The sequence below is a fragment of the Ischnura elegans genome, chromosome 12 (genome assembly GCF_921293095.1).
Source record: "Ischnura elegans chromosome 12, ioIscEleg1.1, whole genome shotgun sequence".
In the NCBI taxonomy this organism is placed as follows: domain Eukaryota; kingdom Metazoa; phylum Arthropoda; class Insecta; order Odonata; family Coenagrionidae; genus Ischnura; species Ischnura elegans.
The window spans coordinates 94,473,886-94,492,229 of NC_060257.1; the positions used below are offsets into that span (position 1 = coordinate 94,473,886).

At 42.2% G+C, this 18,344-nt stretch overlaps 1 protein-coding gene across 1 annotated transcript in view; it reads right to left on the reverse strand.

The window, feature by feature from the left end:
* Positions 1–18,344, reverse strand: part of LOC124168754 — a 62,905-nt gene that overhangs the window by 7,557 nt on the left and 37,004 nt on the right. Inside the window, exon 2 of the mRNA XM_046547023.1 lies at positions 11,082–12,436. Coding sequence (XP_046402979.1) covers positions 11,082–12,436 — 1,355 coding nt within the window. The remainder of the gene's footprint in view (positions 1–11,081; positions 12,437–18,344) is intronic.

Here is an 18,344-nt window from a genome sequence, read left to right on the forward strand (position 1 = left end):
AACGCGTTGTTACGGCATAAAATCAACTTTTGAAAAAATGCCATCTCTTACTTGTTAACACGTAAAGATGAAATTAATAATTTAATTACATTTTACGATTAATTGTATTCATAAATCCTAGTGATAATGGCGAGTATTCTCTTATCTGGGTGCACCCATTCAGGCCCTTATGGAGTCTTCAGGCTCTCATTTCCCTGTGGCGATGCATCTGCTGAGGGGACCACTCCACTATTCATTTCATCTATCTATTCTATCTATCTATAATATATACAACCCGATGTGTGACAGATAGCTCACTCATTCATTCACTCACTCATTCACGTATACAAATTCTCGACCACTTCCGGACGTGCTGGGAAGACGAAATTTTCGCCGTGGGTGGAGAAAAAATATTCATCGGGGGGAAAAGTCCGAAAACTCGAAAAAGTCGATCGGTTTTCGAGATATATCGATCCGAATTAACATTGGAGCCTTATGGGACTAAAACTTTTTCCATTCATCGCCTACTTGCAAAAGTCACGGGAACATGAAATTTCACTGACGGAAACTAGATTTTTTGACCCATTTTTTGATGTGAAACATTTTGCCATATTTTGTTTATAAGTATTTCATATATTTTTTTTAAATTTCCAATGCTTTTCTTATGGGCCTATCTTTGGATTTTTTTTAAACCAATTTTAAATAGTTGTAGGAATAAGTCCTTAATGTATGAGATACTAGATTTTTTGGTTGATTTTTTGGTGTGGTCATCTTTGCAATATTTTGATTAAAAGTATTTTTTTTAACTTTTTAAAATTTCCAATGCTTTTCTTATGGGCCGCATTTCGGGATTTTTTTGACCCATTTGCAATAATCGTAGGTCTACTTCCTTTCAATGCAAGATACTAGATTTTTACTCTATTTTTTGGCTACCTTAAATTCTCCATAAGTCGAACGAATTACGAGTAATTTACGACAATCGATTTTCCATTGAAATCGCGACTCCTACAACGTTTGGTAACTTACAACACATCCGCCGTGAAGTTTGCATTCCCTCAACACACGATTTTAACTTTTTCGGAATTTTTTTCTGCCACTTCCCGACGTCGTACGGACACTAGGGTGCCTCGTTTTACCACTTTTTTTTAGGAGCGAATCGTAATACCCGGCAAAAGTTGCGTACCCGGGTGGGTATTACAGATATGATTTTTTTTCAAAATCGGTTAATATCTTCTGTTCGCCATTTTGTCTTGAAATTTCGACATTTTCAACGAAAAACTTTAAAAATGTAAATAATTTAAATTTGGTTTCAGCATGCACTCATTTTTTCCAATGGTGTATAACATTGGCCTTTCCTTAATATTTTAGACCAAATACGTCAGCTCTATTCCTTTTAATTATCGAGAAAATGACATTTTATCGTGTCCCCGAAAGCAGTTTTTGTGGGTAGGCAACCCGCGACACGCATTGTCATTCTACGCTATGCATGCGATAAATGACGCAAAATAGGGATTTTTTCAGTCAAAAACGTGTAAATGATGTCTGAAGTTGTCAAGGGTAGTCACTAGGGTGAGTGTATGCTCTTTTATGCCATCTTCGACTATATTGACCATATTTTCGTGTAAGAAGATATCACTGAAGTTTCTGTCAAGGTATGTGCCGTTCAGAAAAAAGCGTCTATTTTAGTAGTTACGTAAACCAGAGTACTTCAACTTATCTCACGCTACATGATGAAAACAATATGGCAAATTAAATCCTATAGAGTAAAACGGTATTTCAGAAAACATAGGAAGACTTGTAAAAGTCTTTTACTAAGGAGGCGACGAAACTATTTGATATAGGTAGCCTTCTGCAAATGTGCCAACTTTCCCAATTGTGTCTGTCACAAGAAAAAAATGTTTCTATCCTAGAGTACCAGTTCCTAATGGAACAGCGAGGTCCAAGAATAATCCGAATTGGAACTATTGACATCCCTACGTCAAAAAATGCAAGAAAGGGCTGAACGTAATAATATAAATGAGCGGCTTAAACTCAAATCATCTGAATCAACGGCTGTCGTATTTGAATGGTTGTAAAATACTTTGAGGATACTCAAGTTGATGAGGAAAACCATGACGAGTGGTGCGCTAAGGATGTGTCATTTACCAAACCAAGAGAAAGAAAGTCCATAGTCGAATTAGACTTGACTAACAATAAGACTGCCATAATTCACCAGAGATATAGCGTAAGTGGGGGAGGGGGCTGCAGCACACATTACATCCACTGTACTTAACGCAGCTTTAAAAGCTGGAATTATAGTTCAAGACCAATATAGCGACATAACGTTAAGCAATATAGTTCTTGGGTATGACGGGACGAACACCAATGCGGGTTGGAAGGGTGGTTTCCTGCGAAAATTGTAAGAAATGTCGGGAAAACCTATGCACTGGGCTATTTCCCATCTGCTTTTCATTGAGTTGCCGTTTCAACCTCTCTCCGCTCACATTGACCGCGCTTTTTCCACCCCGTATTAATACACAGCTAACATACCTAGTTTCAAAACTGCCTGAATGTGAAAAGCTCCTAGTTGTGTCATTTCATCTCATAAGTTGTGACTTGCCAAACGACAGCCCAGAAGAAATCTGAAACCTTAATAAGGAACTGAAGTACTTAGTCAAGATACCCCAAGCCATTGCGTCTGGAATATGTCCAGAAGGGCTAGTCACTATGATTCCTGGGAAACTAAATAGAGCCCGTTGGTTGACCACAGCTAACACAGTTCTTAGGCTATACATTTAGACTAAGAAACCTACCAATAAATTCTTCGAAATAGTAACATTTATATAAAAGGTCTACGTAGTGATGCAATGTAGGATCAGGACTCAATATTCGTTCACCGATGATGATCGTCACGTCTGTGAGACCATTCATAGATATAGATACTTGCCAAGGAAGTACCAAGCAGTAGTTTATTCATCCATCCAAACAAAAGTTTTTCCCGCTTTCCCAGAAAATATTCTTCTCGTAGTAATAAGTGATCGTCGACTGACTGTCCAACAGAAGGCACAAAATAAAATTCTTAGAGCTATAGATCACGAAGTAGGTAATTTAAACCATGGCATCAGATGCAAAAGTGTTCCCCATTTGAATTTTGAAGCCATGGATTATGGAGAAATGATTCATTGGGAAAGCACCGATGTTTCTACTATCGTGCTACCAGTTGTGAGGAATATATCAAATGAAGAAATCGTTGAAAAACTGTCACTTCCTGAAAACAATTCGCCAGAATAGTCATTCGCCGTATATCTCCACCACACAGTGGCAGTGGAACGGACAGTGAAGCTAGTGTCCGAAACTGCTTCCCATGCATGCGGCAATAACGCCAAGGATGACGTTATCAGATCCACTTTGATTTCACGGCAAGTTCTGCCAAAATTTCAATCGAAATCTCAATTTTTCATAATATTTCCGGACGGTGACGATTCAGAACAAACAAACTGGTCTGGATAACGTTGGTTGGTTGGGTAGAGGAGGCGGAGGAGCCCAAGGTGCAGCCACCTCCACGTGATGGGCTCTGGGTCGCATGGCTAGATTCTCTGGATAGGTGAGCGAGGAGCTCTACATTTGCTAGATGATACTAAAATAAATCTCTTTTATCAATGCAGGGGAGGTGAATTTGACCCTTGAGGGACATAAAACCGTCACAGTGAATCCCGAATGATAATTTCCATCTTCAGTGATATCTTCTTACACGAAAATATGGTCAATATAGTCGGCGATGGCATAAAAGAGCATACATTCATCCCAGTGACTACCCTTGACAACTTCAGACATCATTTACACGTTTTTGACTGAAAAACATCCCTATTTCGCGTCATTTATCGCATACATAACGTAGAATGACAATGCGTGTTGCGGGTTGCCTACCCACAAAACTGCTTTCGGGGACACGATAAAATGTCATTTTCTCGATAATTAAAGGAATAGAGCTGACGTATTTGGTCTAAAATATCAAGGAAAGGCCAATGTTATACACCATTGGAAAAAATGAGTGCTTGCTGAAACCAAATTTAAATTATTTACATTTTTAACGTTTTTCGTTGAAAATTCCGAAATTTCAAGACAAAATGGCGAACAGAAGATATTAACCGATTTTGAAAAAAAATCATATCTGTAATACCCACCCGGGTACGCAACTTTTGCCGGGTATTACGATTCGCTCCTAAAAAAAAGTGGCAAAACGAGGCACCCTAACGGACACCAAATTAACATGAGTGACGTCTTTTTGGTGCCCCTACGTGCCGCTACACGGAGAACGCAGAATATTTAATTTAAACGGGTGACACCGTCGAAAAACCATGCTTGCACTACAGCTAAAGAACCGAAATTTTTATCGAAGGTAAACGATGCCGCTTTATACGGGACAAGCACATAAAGTCCCCCGATAACCCCCTGGGACCCCCCCAAAAAAAAAAAATTTATTTAATAAATGGTATATTTCGTGTACCATTCATCCGAGTTGTATCGTTTTTATTTATTCGGACTGGGAATTGTGTCGGCTATATTTACCCGTCATGTTCAATTATCCTGCCCCATTTACACACCCGCAATAAAACTTCAAATTTTTAAATGTACATTTCTTAACAAAATAGTAGATGTATAAAAGGGGTTCCAGGACATGGACACCTAAAAGCGATTTTTTTAAACCATTTCCCCATAAGGTACGGCTACGAAATTTACATGAGTTATGCTTTATTACAGCGCCTATGCACCGCTACGTAGAGAACACAGAATTGGTAATCTAAATGTGAGTAATACGGGAAAATTCATTGTTCCCCTACAGCTAGATCGCTAGAATTTTTATTGTAGGTAGACAAAGACCTTTTATGCAAGAAATCCCCTCGAAATTTCACGTGGCTTCCTAGAAGACTAGGGAAAAAATTATTTTTTTTCTGTAAATAGCATGTTCTTTGGTGTTTTCGCATATTTTAGCAGTAATTCCCTTCTCCTATGACTCATCGCTAAGGAATTTATTTCGATGATTGTGACCGTGGTCAGTACACTCATAAAAACCCCTGGAAACCCCCCGGACCGCCTTCAAAACATCGTCATAAGCTAAAACGCCACAATCACGGCTAGGATGCGTCTACATTCTCCAACATTATCCCCCGGCAGCCTTCGTAAACGATAGGGGATAGCCGGTAGTGCGCACTGCTTGGTGAGGAGTGAAAACCCGGGCGGCGAACCTCCCCCAGCTCCAGGAACGACGGACGCACTCCGAGGAGTCAGAGGCGCGGAAAAGCTCCGAGAACCCTCGGGCGGCGAATCCGCCCCTACACGCGGAGCACCCGAACGGGTGTCTTACGAGGGGGGAGGGCGATGATAACCCCTGGGCGGCGAAGCCGCCCACAGGCGAGGAACGGCGCAGCCGTTCCGAGTAGTCGACGGCTCAGGGGGACACCGGTAAGCCTTGAGCGGCAAAGCCGCCCCGTCACGAGGAAGGGCGATGCCGTTACCAGGAGTCGACGCCTCGGGGGGACTCGGGTAACCCTTGGGCGGCGAAGCCGCCCTACACGATGAACGGCGAAGCCGTTCCGAGGAACTAGCGGGTCTCTGTCACAGGCCTACCTCAATATCTGGGCGGCGAAGCCGACCCCTGACGAGGAACGGCGAAGCCGTTCCGAGGAGTCGCGGGTGGGACAGCGAAGCCGTCCGATGGGGGCAGCCGGTGAAGCCGGATGCGGGGGGGTTTTAGGGGGCGTAGCTTACGGGGGGAGGGCGCCGATAACCCTCGGACGGCGAAGCCGTTCCGAGGAGTCGACGGCTCGGGGGACACAGGTAAACTTAGGTCGGCGAAGCCGCCCATGAGCGAGGAACGGCGAAGCCGTTCCGAGGAGTCGATGGCTCGGGGGGACCCAGGTAAACCTTGGGCGGCGAAGCCGCCCCATCACGAGAAAGGGCGATGCCGTTCCCAGGAGTCGACGCCTCGGGGGGACTCGGGTAACCCTTGGGCTGCGAAGCCGCCCTTCCACGATGAACGGCGAAGCCGTTCCGAGGAACTTGCGGGTCTCCGGCACAGGGCTACCTCAATATCTGGGTGGCGGAGCCGACCCCTGACGAGGAACGGCGAAGCCGTTCCGAGGAGTCGCGGGTGGGACGGCGAAGCCGTCCGGTGGGGGCAGCCGGCGAAGCCGGATGCGTGGGTTTTTTTAGGGGGCGTAGCCCCCTAACGAGTGCGCCCCTCTGTAAGTAAATCTTTCTTTTAGTGGAAAGCTCTTTCCGCATGGGCTATTCTGCTGATAATTTCTTTCTTTAGGCTGCATTTTCCGGGTTTCACCGCGTCGTGGTTGCGTTGGTGACAACAGTTTCTCCTGCATTCCAGAAGGCGTCTTCAGGTCGAAGTGCCGTGCCGTGCCGATTATGCCGTGTTTTGGCCGCCGTTATATAGGCAGCCCAGTGGTGTAGGTTCGCCCTGATTGGTCGCCTTGCGGCCAATTCGGAAACCAAATCACCACTAGCGGCGCTGTCGTCGCTGACGTCATAATCCAAAATGGCCGTCAGTCCGGGTATACTTCTCGTGAATAACAACACATTTCAATTGCAATCTCCGTGATTCTCCTTATTGCTGTGGATTCGATTGCGCATATCGGCACCGTTCTTCGTTTTCGGACTAAATTGTATTCTAAGGAACATGAGTAGCAAAGTTTTTGTGACCTATTAAGAAATTGTGTGATATTTGGGTGGAAATTGCAGCCAACGAAATATCTTTGAAGGGGAGAGCGTTTTAAACGCGGGTTTGGTGATCACTGTGGGGCTTCACCAAGGAAATGGCTGTGAATGAAAAATAATGGCTCTTGTTCTTCAAACAAGTGGTCTTACCAAGGAACCGCTTCAAATAAACGGTCTCATTAGCCTAACAATTGATGAAAAATCGAGTTCCGGAAGTTTGATTGTTCTCGCAAAGCGGGAATTGTTTAGGAATAGGTAGAAACCATTCGTAGACAACCCAGTTACATCAGTAGCTATTAATGGTTAATAATTTTATGATACATTAATTTAACCTTTAGTATTCATGAATAATAATGCAAAAAATGCCAATCATTTATTACTAGTTTGTGGATGTTGCAGTGTCCATCAAGTCAGTGGTAAGAGTACCATACAATTATGGCAGAAGAAAGCTAATATGAAGGAAAGAAATTTAACAAATAAGCAGTCATAAAGGAGAAATTTCAAGCTTCTTACTAATTTCAAAATAAATTAAATTTGCATTAAAATTGTTTTTGTTGGGATATAACTGAATGGAGAAAACTTTTGTGCCAGGTACCCTTAAAGAGGAGCTGTTTTAACCATAGACCACGACCACTTTGGGCTACACTGACCTCTTTCTCTGGTACATATCCTTCAATTCTCTATCCTATGCCTCGAATAAAAAAAATAAATAAAGTTACAGCTTCGATCAAAAACTATAATCAAGCCGAAAGATAATTAGCTAGTTAGGTATTACCTAAACAATTCACTGGTCGTATATGACTGCAATTATACATGTAAATACTCAGATTAAGGATTAAAATTGGGCCCACTGAAAAATGTACAGAACTAACCTACCTGTATGAAATCACCAATTCATCATAGATGACAGCAATACAACCACATACTGACTCATAGGCGGATTTATCCCCTCCCTCCCCAGACCCATGAGATACCAGCAGCCCCTTTAGCTAAGACCAATTATACCCCCAAAGGTTAGACCAATGCTTTTCCATAATGGCATCTGTTTCTCAGAAAATATGCGCAGATAAAAAGAAATTCATGTATTTTATGTACGCCCATTGTCCCTGCATGGAATACGTACCTTCTTCCCTCAAAAGGAGTATGGAGTGAAAAGATGTCATTCACAGTAAGCTACATAGAGAACATAAGAAATACATTCTCACATGCAAAAGAGGTAACCTTGGTGACATGGACAGCAAGCAACTGGGGTCTTGAAGGAGTTAAATGAAACATGATAACAAAATTTATATCAGTCGATATATGTTTTCCAAAGAAGTCGGAGATATCAAATGGGAGATGTATACAAAGATAATACACAAATGACATGATTAGCATTGACAACATTATCATTCATGGTACACTTGATGCGGAAGTACGTGGTTTAAGTACATTATGAAACCATGGAACAAAGCAATACAATAAGTAAAATATGCCCAAGTGGTGTAATATCCAACAGTTATAGTCATATCTTGGATGATTTACAATGTTCAAACTAGATTTAGACTTCAATAACAGCCGAGTTACACCATGGAACTAATGTCATTCATCCCCCTTTTTAAGGAAGGCAAAACAATGCAAAAACAAATAAAATTACACTTGATATGGAAGAATGTGATACAAGTACATGATGAAGCCATGGAATGAAAAAAATAATTATATACTGCCATACAATGTGTAAAATATGTGCCAGCACGGCAAAGGATAAGTTTAGCTTCATTTTCGTGAGCGATAAAATTATTTTGCACTTGTTGTTTAAGAAGTACCTCATGTTGTCAGGCTGAAGTTCCGAAAACAAAGTAACTAAACTGGCCAATTGCAGAAAGGAATCGAGGCCAGTCATCGTGTATAGGTTCCTCTCACTGACGATCATGTCAGCCACCGTCGAGTGAAAGTCACCACTAGTTACCTGGCACCCAAAATCCCTTGTCTCATTCACACATTGAGTGCCAATACTACATTGTACACCCCTAACATCTCCATTTCCAATGGATATCAGGGCCTCAGCAGCTGCAACCTCTTGAGTTTACATCGAAAAATCTTTAGTGGGCTCATCAATGGGGCTTGCAATAACCTGGTGGATATCGGCCTCATCACACTCAGCAACTGCCTCCACAAACCCTCCACTTTGGATCTAAATAAAAAATAACTAGATTACAATGATTCAAAACAGTACTTGGCATTGGTAAAAAACAATAACACGGAAAAGATCCCTCACAGAAGAATGGTAAATGACAAATGTCCTCAGTGAAACTCTTTCCAAATCTGTATGAATTCGGGCAATTGAGACTACTAAAAAGATGAGGCCAAAACGAAAAATTTCCTGTTCCCCTTCCTCATTGTTTAAGGTAAATGACGCATAAGGGACTTTTAAGTATAAATTCCATAAAATCAATAAAAGCTTTCAATGATCATCATTTGTAAGTAGAACTGAGTTTGTTACTGTGAGACACATGAAATGCTAACCATCTTTCAGTGCTGAATTTGGTAATACTTTGCTAAGATGGACCAAAGAAACGACTGAAGATTTAGTTCTCTACAGTAATATGTAAACTGATCTTTATCCAAATTATAAGAGATAAAACGATAATATAATATATGAAAACATTTTTTCAATCCGATAAGTTGATGCCATAGAAATTTGGCCAATAGGTAAGCAACCAAGTGTATGGCCTTAGTGGAAACTTTATTTTTGAATAACCATAAATACCATAATTTCTTATTTTTCTAACAATTTCTCTAGTGTTACTCACGCAATTACTCAAGATATTTCCATATTTATCTAAATTACATGCCTCTAGTTGAAAACCTAGAATATCTAAATATGGTGGTGGAGTGCAAGATTTCAAATCCATATACATTTTTTTCAATAGCTGCATCACATCACGCTGATATAATGCAACCTTTTGCATGATGTATGCACTTTTATTTTTCGGCAACGTTTTTAAACATCTATAAAAAATAGGGCTGCACTTCCAAGCCACAATTCATTCGAAAAAATCACAACTTATGTAGTGTCCCAATATACTACCACAACCACTAAATACGAGAAAGATAGCAAGTTCAGCACTCTATAACCAAAACAGCTAATAACCACTTCCTTGTTACTACTCAGTTAAACAGTTGGCCCACCTATGCTCGCATTAGTTTCAGCCTTAACTATGGTTGCTAATCAATGAATTTTGATTTTTAATATACGGCTGAAAACTACAAGATTAAATAATACATTCCTTTGAAATACCTACCTTAATTGGCTCTCCTCGTCGTCCATGCCGTCTGTGTACTCAAACTGGAGATTTTTCTATCGACGATATTGGTAAATTCATAGACGGGACAGCACATCTCTTCAAAAATCGATGTCTTGCTGGAAAATCTATTGAGAAAGAACACGTTAAAACATAGATAACTACAAGAAGGTTAACATTCGCATCGACTTCACAACGTGATCTCAGCCACGTTGAAACAAATTAAGAGAAAAAAAGTGAAATAGAAAAATGTATACGTACCCGGTAATATATAATCGTTCTTTATGAAGTGCAAAGAACACACCAGCATGCTCTTCGTCACCTTTTTCCCGATTTTCAGCCGGTGGATCCACAAATTCCGTCGATCGACCTTCTCCATCTCACACCAATCATTCCTGCGATAGAAAACATCGCCTTGCTTTGGAAATTCGTGAAATCGAACTAAGGTGTCCCTACAGGCCTTAAAGAACACTGTGGCACACAGCAATTCTTGTTAGATTTCCCTTTTCTTGGAGAAAAAGTCATCGGAATATTCTCCATCGCAAGCAAACGACACTACTTCTCCTCAGAAGAACCTTTTCTGAATGAGCCGTGCGCAAAAGTATACCCGGACCAGTGATTCTACTTTCGCCCGGTAGTTGGCGTGTAGTTGGCTGGAATCACGAATAGCGTGGGGGTTTGGGGCGAAGAGTCTCTTCCATGTGCTGTGGAGTGCGTAGCTATCCTCTCCATTGAAATTATGAGGATGTTTGGATATTTCAATCGCCTCTCGGATGATCCTCGGAAAATATCGGGATTCTCTGGCGAAAACTTTTGTTTATTCCCAGTTGATGTCGTGTCCAGGTTCACTGAGAGTGTGCTCGGCCACAGCCGACAAATGGAATTGTTTGTTTTTCACCGCTCTTCTATGTTCTTGAATGCGGCACTTCACAGCTCTCTTAGTCTGTCCGATGTATGACATACCGCAACTGCATTCAATTTCATAAACTCCCTCGTAGGCGTGAGAAGAGATACGGTCCTTAGGAGTCGGAAGAAGTTCTCCAGTCTTCTTAACACAGTTGAAGCGTGTTGTTACGTCGAATTTTTTTAGGAGTCTCGCGATTTTTTCACTGGTGCCAGCCACATAGGGGATTGTCGCATAACCCGCTGCCTTGGGTTTCTCCGTTTTTGGACTTGGTGTCTTATTCTTGAGTTTTCTTTCTATCTTTGCGGTCCTTTTAAGGACCATGTCACTGTGATATCCATTGCTGGCCAGGGCCGTCACCAAATGTCGTTTTTCGGCGGGAAGTGAAAGTTGGTCAGAGATGGAGTATGCTCTGTGCACTAATGTCGAGATTAGAGCTGCCTTCTGAGTAGGGTGGTGGTGTGAGGAGGCGTGCAGGTATCGGTCCGTATGTGTCGCCTTACGGTAGACTCCATGGCCGAGTTCTCCATTAAGTTTCTTCGTCACCAGTACGTCAAGAAAGGGTAGGCAGCCGTCCTTTTCCACTTCCATGGTGAACTTAATTGAATCATGTTGGTTGTTGAGGTGTAGTAGAAAATTCTCCAATTCTTGCTCTCCATGTGGCCAGATGACAAATGTGTCCTCCACGTATCGGATCCAGAGGGTAGGTTTCTTTTTGTAAGAAGTCAGCACTGAATTCTCAAATTCCTCCATAAACAGGTTGGCGATCACAGGGGACAGTGGAGATCCCATAACAGCGTCATCACTCTGTTCGTAGTAACGGCCATTCCAGAAAAAGAATGAATTTCGAAGACAATGCTCCACAAGCCTGGGAAAATCTTTGGGTACTCCGTAATCGATGAGCTTTTCCACTATCTTGATGGAGTCGTTAATGGGTACATTGGTAAAAAGAGACACGATGTCAAAGCTTACAAGCAGATCTCCATTCTTCACAGTAGTTTCCTGAAGTCGTTCAATGAAGTGCGTTGAATTCTTCACGAAGGACGACGAGTTTCCGGTGAAGGGTTGAAGTGCTTCAGCCAGGTATTGAGCCAAGAGGTAGGTGGGTGCGTCGACATTGCTGACGATAGGCCTGAGTGCAATGCCTTCTTTATGGACCTTAGGGAGCCCATAGAGTCTAGGTGGCTTGGACGCTGATGGAAGGAGTTTCCTTTGTACTTCTGCAGGTATGGAGGAAGTTTTGATGATACTCCTAGTAGGTCGTTCTAATTTGGCTGTCGGATCGGATTTTAACTCTTTGTAGGTGGCACTACTCATCAAAGTAGTGATCTTGTCATTATAGTCTGATCTCTTCATGATCACAGTAGCGTTGCCCTTGTCCGCGGGGATAATGAGGAGGTCCTCGTTATTCTTTAGCTCCTGTAATGCCTTCCTCTCCGCTGCTGTGGTGTTTGGTCTAGGTGGCCGTGTTTTCCTCAGGATCAGACTATAATGACTTCCTGCCCCTCGCTGGGTACGTCCATACTTGTGGATCCAGTTTCTTGCCAAGTCACACTTGAAACTATTGATACAATCGATAGAAATATCGCTGAGTAGAAGCTGAGGTTGATGGTAGGCAAGCAAATTGCACACGTTTTTTTATTACGTGATTGTTTAGCAAAGGATAAGTGCACGTGATTTTTGTTGGAGATCCATAGGATGAAAGAAGAAAGCGAATTCTGTGAGCGATTGGAGAATTAAAGTCTCCAAGTAGGCTTCCGCGGAGATTATGATGATATCCGGTGATTTTTCCGGGTATTCTTCAGCGTTTATCCATTTTGTAGGACAATATTTCGCCAACGTTCCAGTTGGCTTCCTCAGGTCCACTGAAGTGTTGATGCAGAAAGTTGTTCATCTTATATACACCCCGTTTGCCGCCTTTTTTGTGGAGGTGTGCCCTGATTCCACTGAATGTGGTGTTTGACCTCGACAAAGGCAGGGGTGGTTTTGAAGTGTCTGCAAACCGTTCAAGTAAATGTTACTACGCCCATAGTGAACTGTGTGCGCTGTACCAACAAACATGGTCTCCACCTTCAAGTATATGAAGAATAGCGCCTGTCATCACCCCGGGTGATGAGAGGCATAATTGTTTACGGCCTCCAGTCGCCAGGTTACGGCACCATCACAGGTCTCGGGATCATAAAGATGGCCAACCTAACCCCAGGATAGACCAATACACGGTTAGAACGCCGTCGCATTTACTCCATGACTGCCTATTCCACGAGTGAACTCGCTTTTCTCGCAGCAACCCACTTTATCGAGAGGTCGACCCTCCATCCAGTAGACGCACCGGCGCTCAGCAGCGAGGCATTTACCAAAACTATTTTCATTCCTAATTTTCTGCTCTTAAAAAATATCATTTCTGGAGTTGAACATCACGCGTGGAAGTATTGTTACGAGGGATATGTCTGCCGCGGCGGCAGACATATTGCAACTTATATTGAGCTGGAACTCAGCTTATCTACGAGCGTGCTTAGGGACTCGAGTAAGGTCACGTGATCCCAACATGGTAACCGAGTCGAGTTTGAGTCAGTGTCTAGATTTGAGTTTTGCTTTTTTGGACTGCTCTCTTAGCATTTTCGTTTTCCACACAGATTCCACTGCCATTTCGTCTCGTTGCAGTTGACACTGCCACCACTTGCGGTACCACCGCCTGCCAATGGCAACGATGGTGCGAGTATAACATCTTTAAAATTTTATTTCTTTTGGATATTGTATCTACCATGAAAAAGTAACCATTAACTTAAAATTAATTTAATTGAAAAATGAATGCCTAACAAAGTAAGCACAGTACAAGGCTTTTTCGATTGGGAAACAAAAAAGAATTTTTTACGTTTATGTTCTTGCAGAGGTGTATTCTTGCATAATTTTCTCTGTTTTTTCATAAAAATTGTTTTATTACTATATTTTTCATATGTGTGCGGAATGCTCTCCATACAGTTTGTTTTTCTTTTGTGTGAGGCCTAATGTTGACTTATATTTGTGGTCTCAAGACAACTTTCGCTTCTTGAGGTACAAGAATTCACTTGAGCAATGTTGATAATGGTCCATTCTTTGGGCTTACCCTGAATACTTCAACTTGATAAAGCCACCTAAGAGTTTCTGTCGCAAGTCACGGTAGAAGGGAAGGAGGCCGCATGCTATGTCACTGAGTCGTGCCTCATCGAAGTGAACTGATCCTCCGGCATGTGTAAGCTGGGGCATACACTTTTCGATAATTTGTTTTAAAGTAATAATCCTATTTTTGTAATGCCGTATTGGGTAATTTTCTTCCGTTCCGTTATTTGGGCTGCTAATATTTAGTTGTAAGTCGTATAAAATTTTTCGCACAATTGTGCATCGCGGGTAACTCCCGTAAAAGTTATCACCGCGGCATACTTTAAACTAAAATTGTTTGTTTCTCGAACTATATCGTTAGAATGGTGTAGGAAGTGGTGAAACCTTTCCTATTTTATTGTAGGTAAAATTGCCGAAATAGTGTTGCTGTTCTCCCATGCTTTAAATGAAATCGAATGCGTCACATGAAACGAGGCGTGCGAGTTGAACTTCATGGAACTCTGCCATAAGAATACCACTTGAGGCATCGCATTTCCCTCGCTTTCGTCTAAATGAAAATGTGGTTGGTAGGTAGTTTTCCGTCCGGCCTGCATGTACATACATCTCGGAGGCGGAGACGGAATGAATATTGGAACTTCGATTTCCTTCCCTCGATCAGTTCCATTTTTGCCCTGGAATGGGTTGGGGGGGGGGAAGAATGTTGCAGTTGTTTCCCGTCGTGGCGGAAGTTGGCGATGGAGCTGCGAGCGCTTGCTGGGCTTCCCTCGCACGCATCGCCTCGCCTATGATTTCTAACAGCATATAGTAGTATAGTTTGTTATTATACGGGACGTTTCTTGGACGGTGTGGTGTGCATGTGGGAGTCCAAATGCATGCTGCATGCTGGTGATTGATCACCCCCTGCCAAACACCCTAGAGGTGGCTCGCAGGGTAATTTGTAGATGTAGATAGATGTAGATGCCTAGAAATAGGGACGCCGCTCTGAGAGCTGCGGCTCTGAGAAGCAGCACACATTGAGTGGGTGCCCACTCACGGGATAGTCTCGCGTTCGCTCGCGGCATTTTTACAACGTTCTCTGTTATGGGCTTTGTATGCTATTGCCTCGAGGAGCTTGGCGTGAAAATTGAGTTGGAAGGGTCAGGGGACGAAAGTTAAGACTTCGCGTAACGTGGAAGGGCTCATTCTATGTTATAATTATAACACATTGTATCAGTGATATGGAAAGGAAGTAGTCAGAAGGGTAGCAGAGAAGCAGTGACGCAGGGAAGGGGAGGGGGGTTTGGGGGATTAAATCCCCCCCCCCCAGAGCTCACAGAAATTTTTAAGTTTAATCCATTTTACTTATTTGGATCAGTATTACTTGTAGGATAGTTTTAGGACTAATAAAATATCCCTCAGAAAGCCGTAAAACTCGTCATTTTGAACCATTATTCTTAAAAAATTTTTTCCGGAGAAGGGCCCCCGCAACTCCTGCTTACTCTGGCGGGTATGCAATACTCTCATACTCCTACGTATTAGTTGCGCCTAAAACCCCCCTAGCCTTAATTCTTAGCTGCACCCCTGCAGAGAAGTACGTATTTTGAGCACCATGGACAGTTAAAGCGGCCACATCATGATAAACGACGGAATAATTGAAATTATCGTTGAAGGACAGGTGAAAGGGAAGATCGGCAGACCACAGATGATGCAGAATGCAGATTATGTGAATCAGAGGAATTATTTAGGTGTAAAAAGATTAACCGGTTGGAGAATTGAGTGGTGAACTGCGTAATATCAAATCTTAGGATTGATCACTCTTGATGATATTGGTGGGCTAATAGACATTTTTTCACTTTTTACGTTTTTGCTTACAAACCCAGTGGGGAAAGTTTATGCAGAATTAGGTTTAAAGTAGGTACTAAAAAGTATGTGCAGAGTTGCATTAATTGAGATTGAATGTGCTTAGAACGTTCATAGAACGTGCAGGGGTCGTTCCTCGCTGCACTAACTTTGAACATGTGCAAGGTGAACATTCTAAGCATATTCACTGAACTAAGTTCGGGAACCACGGCAAGGATATTTGATTTAGCACATTATTTGACTGATGTCCGCAGGTTGTACAGTGGCGGAAAAAATTAAGGCAAAGCTCGTTAGCGTCTGAGAGCGGCAAGTTCAGGAACTACTTGTCTTCCAAAATTTTACCCTCGTAATGCTCTCATACAACCGATAACTTTAAAAGTTATATGCCCCTTATACCGGAGAAATAACCGTTGCATTATGACAAGGTGCAAAAGATCCAGCTACGAATTCTTCGCCATATTCTCCGAAACATGATTCGCCCACGACTCTCCTAGAATGGAGTTTACTCTCGTCGGGACAACTATGGACACAGCCGACTCATTGAGCATGGAGACTGCCTTAGGGCAAAATCATTCCTGTGGTGTAGTGGGTCAAGTATCATGCTACGCATCAGAGGTTCCACGGATCAAGTCCCAGTGACACTTGATGCTGCACACACGCAGTAAATATTTTTCTGATGCTAAAACTTTGCTATACCTATCACAATATCCAGAGGATGTTGCAAGACTATTTAATTCTTATGCGCTTATTTATCTATCGAAATTCAACTCCTATATTGCATAACCATTTGGGCAGTTGACGGTGGAGTGAATTTTGACTACCATTACCGCGTCGTCCAGCCCCGATAGGAGGCCCCTAACATTAGATGCATGTGCGATGTGTCACGGCCTACGCTTCTTCTCCCCTTCAAGGGAAAACTGTTGAGTTCCTCGCAGCAGAATGAAAGCGATTTTTTGAGTCACCTCCGAGAAATCAGTTGTCTGCTTTCAGTTCAGAATTGCAAAGGTTTGCTCGATATTCTACGCCCAATAATATTTTCCCGAGGATTACATTGGAACAACTTAGGTAACATAGTTCCATTGAAAAGAAATGCGAAGCCGAAATGATATAGATTATGGAATATTTGAAGGCCATTTAAGCTTCAATAATTGCTTCAATAACTTACTCTATGCTTATATATAACAGTTGCTGCATTTTTTCTGTCTAGCTTATCTAAAACAACTTAAATTGGAAATTGTAAGTTTTGCATCTTGTAATTAATTGAAGTTATTATTATTGGCAAAAAAAAGTCACAGTAAAAGAAGTTAAGCCAATTTAATAGTCTAATGCAACTTTTAAAACCAAGAAATATGCATGCGTAAAGTAATAAAGCATAATAATAATGAAAAAACACGACCCGTCGGAGGGCATCGTCAGGGCCGAGTTGTGGGAACTAGAACGACTCGTCCGCTCAGGAACGAGAGGAAAGGGGGAGGGGGGCTGCGAAAGCATGGGAGGGTAGGGACCATGGTGGGGACGGAGAGTGTTCTCTGGGTGTTGGAAACTCGGCCTTCCTAGCAGCGAGGCACTGGAGAAAATAAGGACGGGAGCAAGGGAGAAGCGTGTAAGATCACGAAATTTTGTGAAGTCTTTTTTTCTAGGCAGAAACGTGCGAGCCAAGTAATTTGTGCAGTTTGAATTTCCAATCTGTCTCGTCTTGCTTGGGTCAAATACTAAAAACACAGTCCTGAATTTTTACGATTTTACCATTTTTTCAAGTTCTGCTTATTTATGGAGTACCATATATCCTGCGCTGAATCCGAAAATGTCTTATTTTTACTAGATTGAGTCAGAACATTTTTCTTTATTCGCCATCTGTCAATTTCTAAACGGTCATATATTGAAAAAAATCGAAAATATGAGACGCACAATTATTTGTGCACAAACTCCAAGCTGAACCCATTCCTACTTCCCTCCTAATCCACTTCCAATGTTTAACAGCGAAAGTATTTACGTGCTTAAAATACTTCAAAAAATATACCGTGTGTAATGTCATTTTCTTTTGAATTTTTTGCACGATACGAATATTTCAGTATCCAATCAAGATGCCTCATCATTTCCACCGAAAGTCATGGTTAGACACTTTTGGGCACAACAGGTGACTTATTTTTTTGCCCTCCAGAAACTGGGAGCTTCGAAGTAGATTGGCTGAAAAAGGTCAGTTGGCGAGAAAGGGTGAACCACGTTTCTGTTGTTCTCGCGTAACTTGATATTTTATTTCGAAGGGTTAATGGTCTTCGTAACATGAAACCTGAGCGAGCAATGATCTGTGGTGCCAGAAGATTGATGGGTGTCTACGTAGGGGAGGGAAACTTTAGGGGAGTGGACTGATTGGGGGGGGATTTAGTACCTAAATTAGTCACCACGGAGAATTCTCTGCTCTTTAAATGTCGATGCAGGGGAAGAAAATGGACTTTGACATTTATGGACTATATTAAGGGGTTTTCCCCTTGGATTTTGGAATATAGGTAATATTGTGACTTTATGTGTGGGCC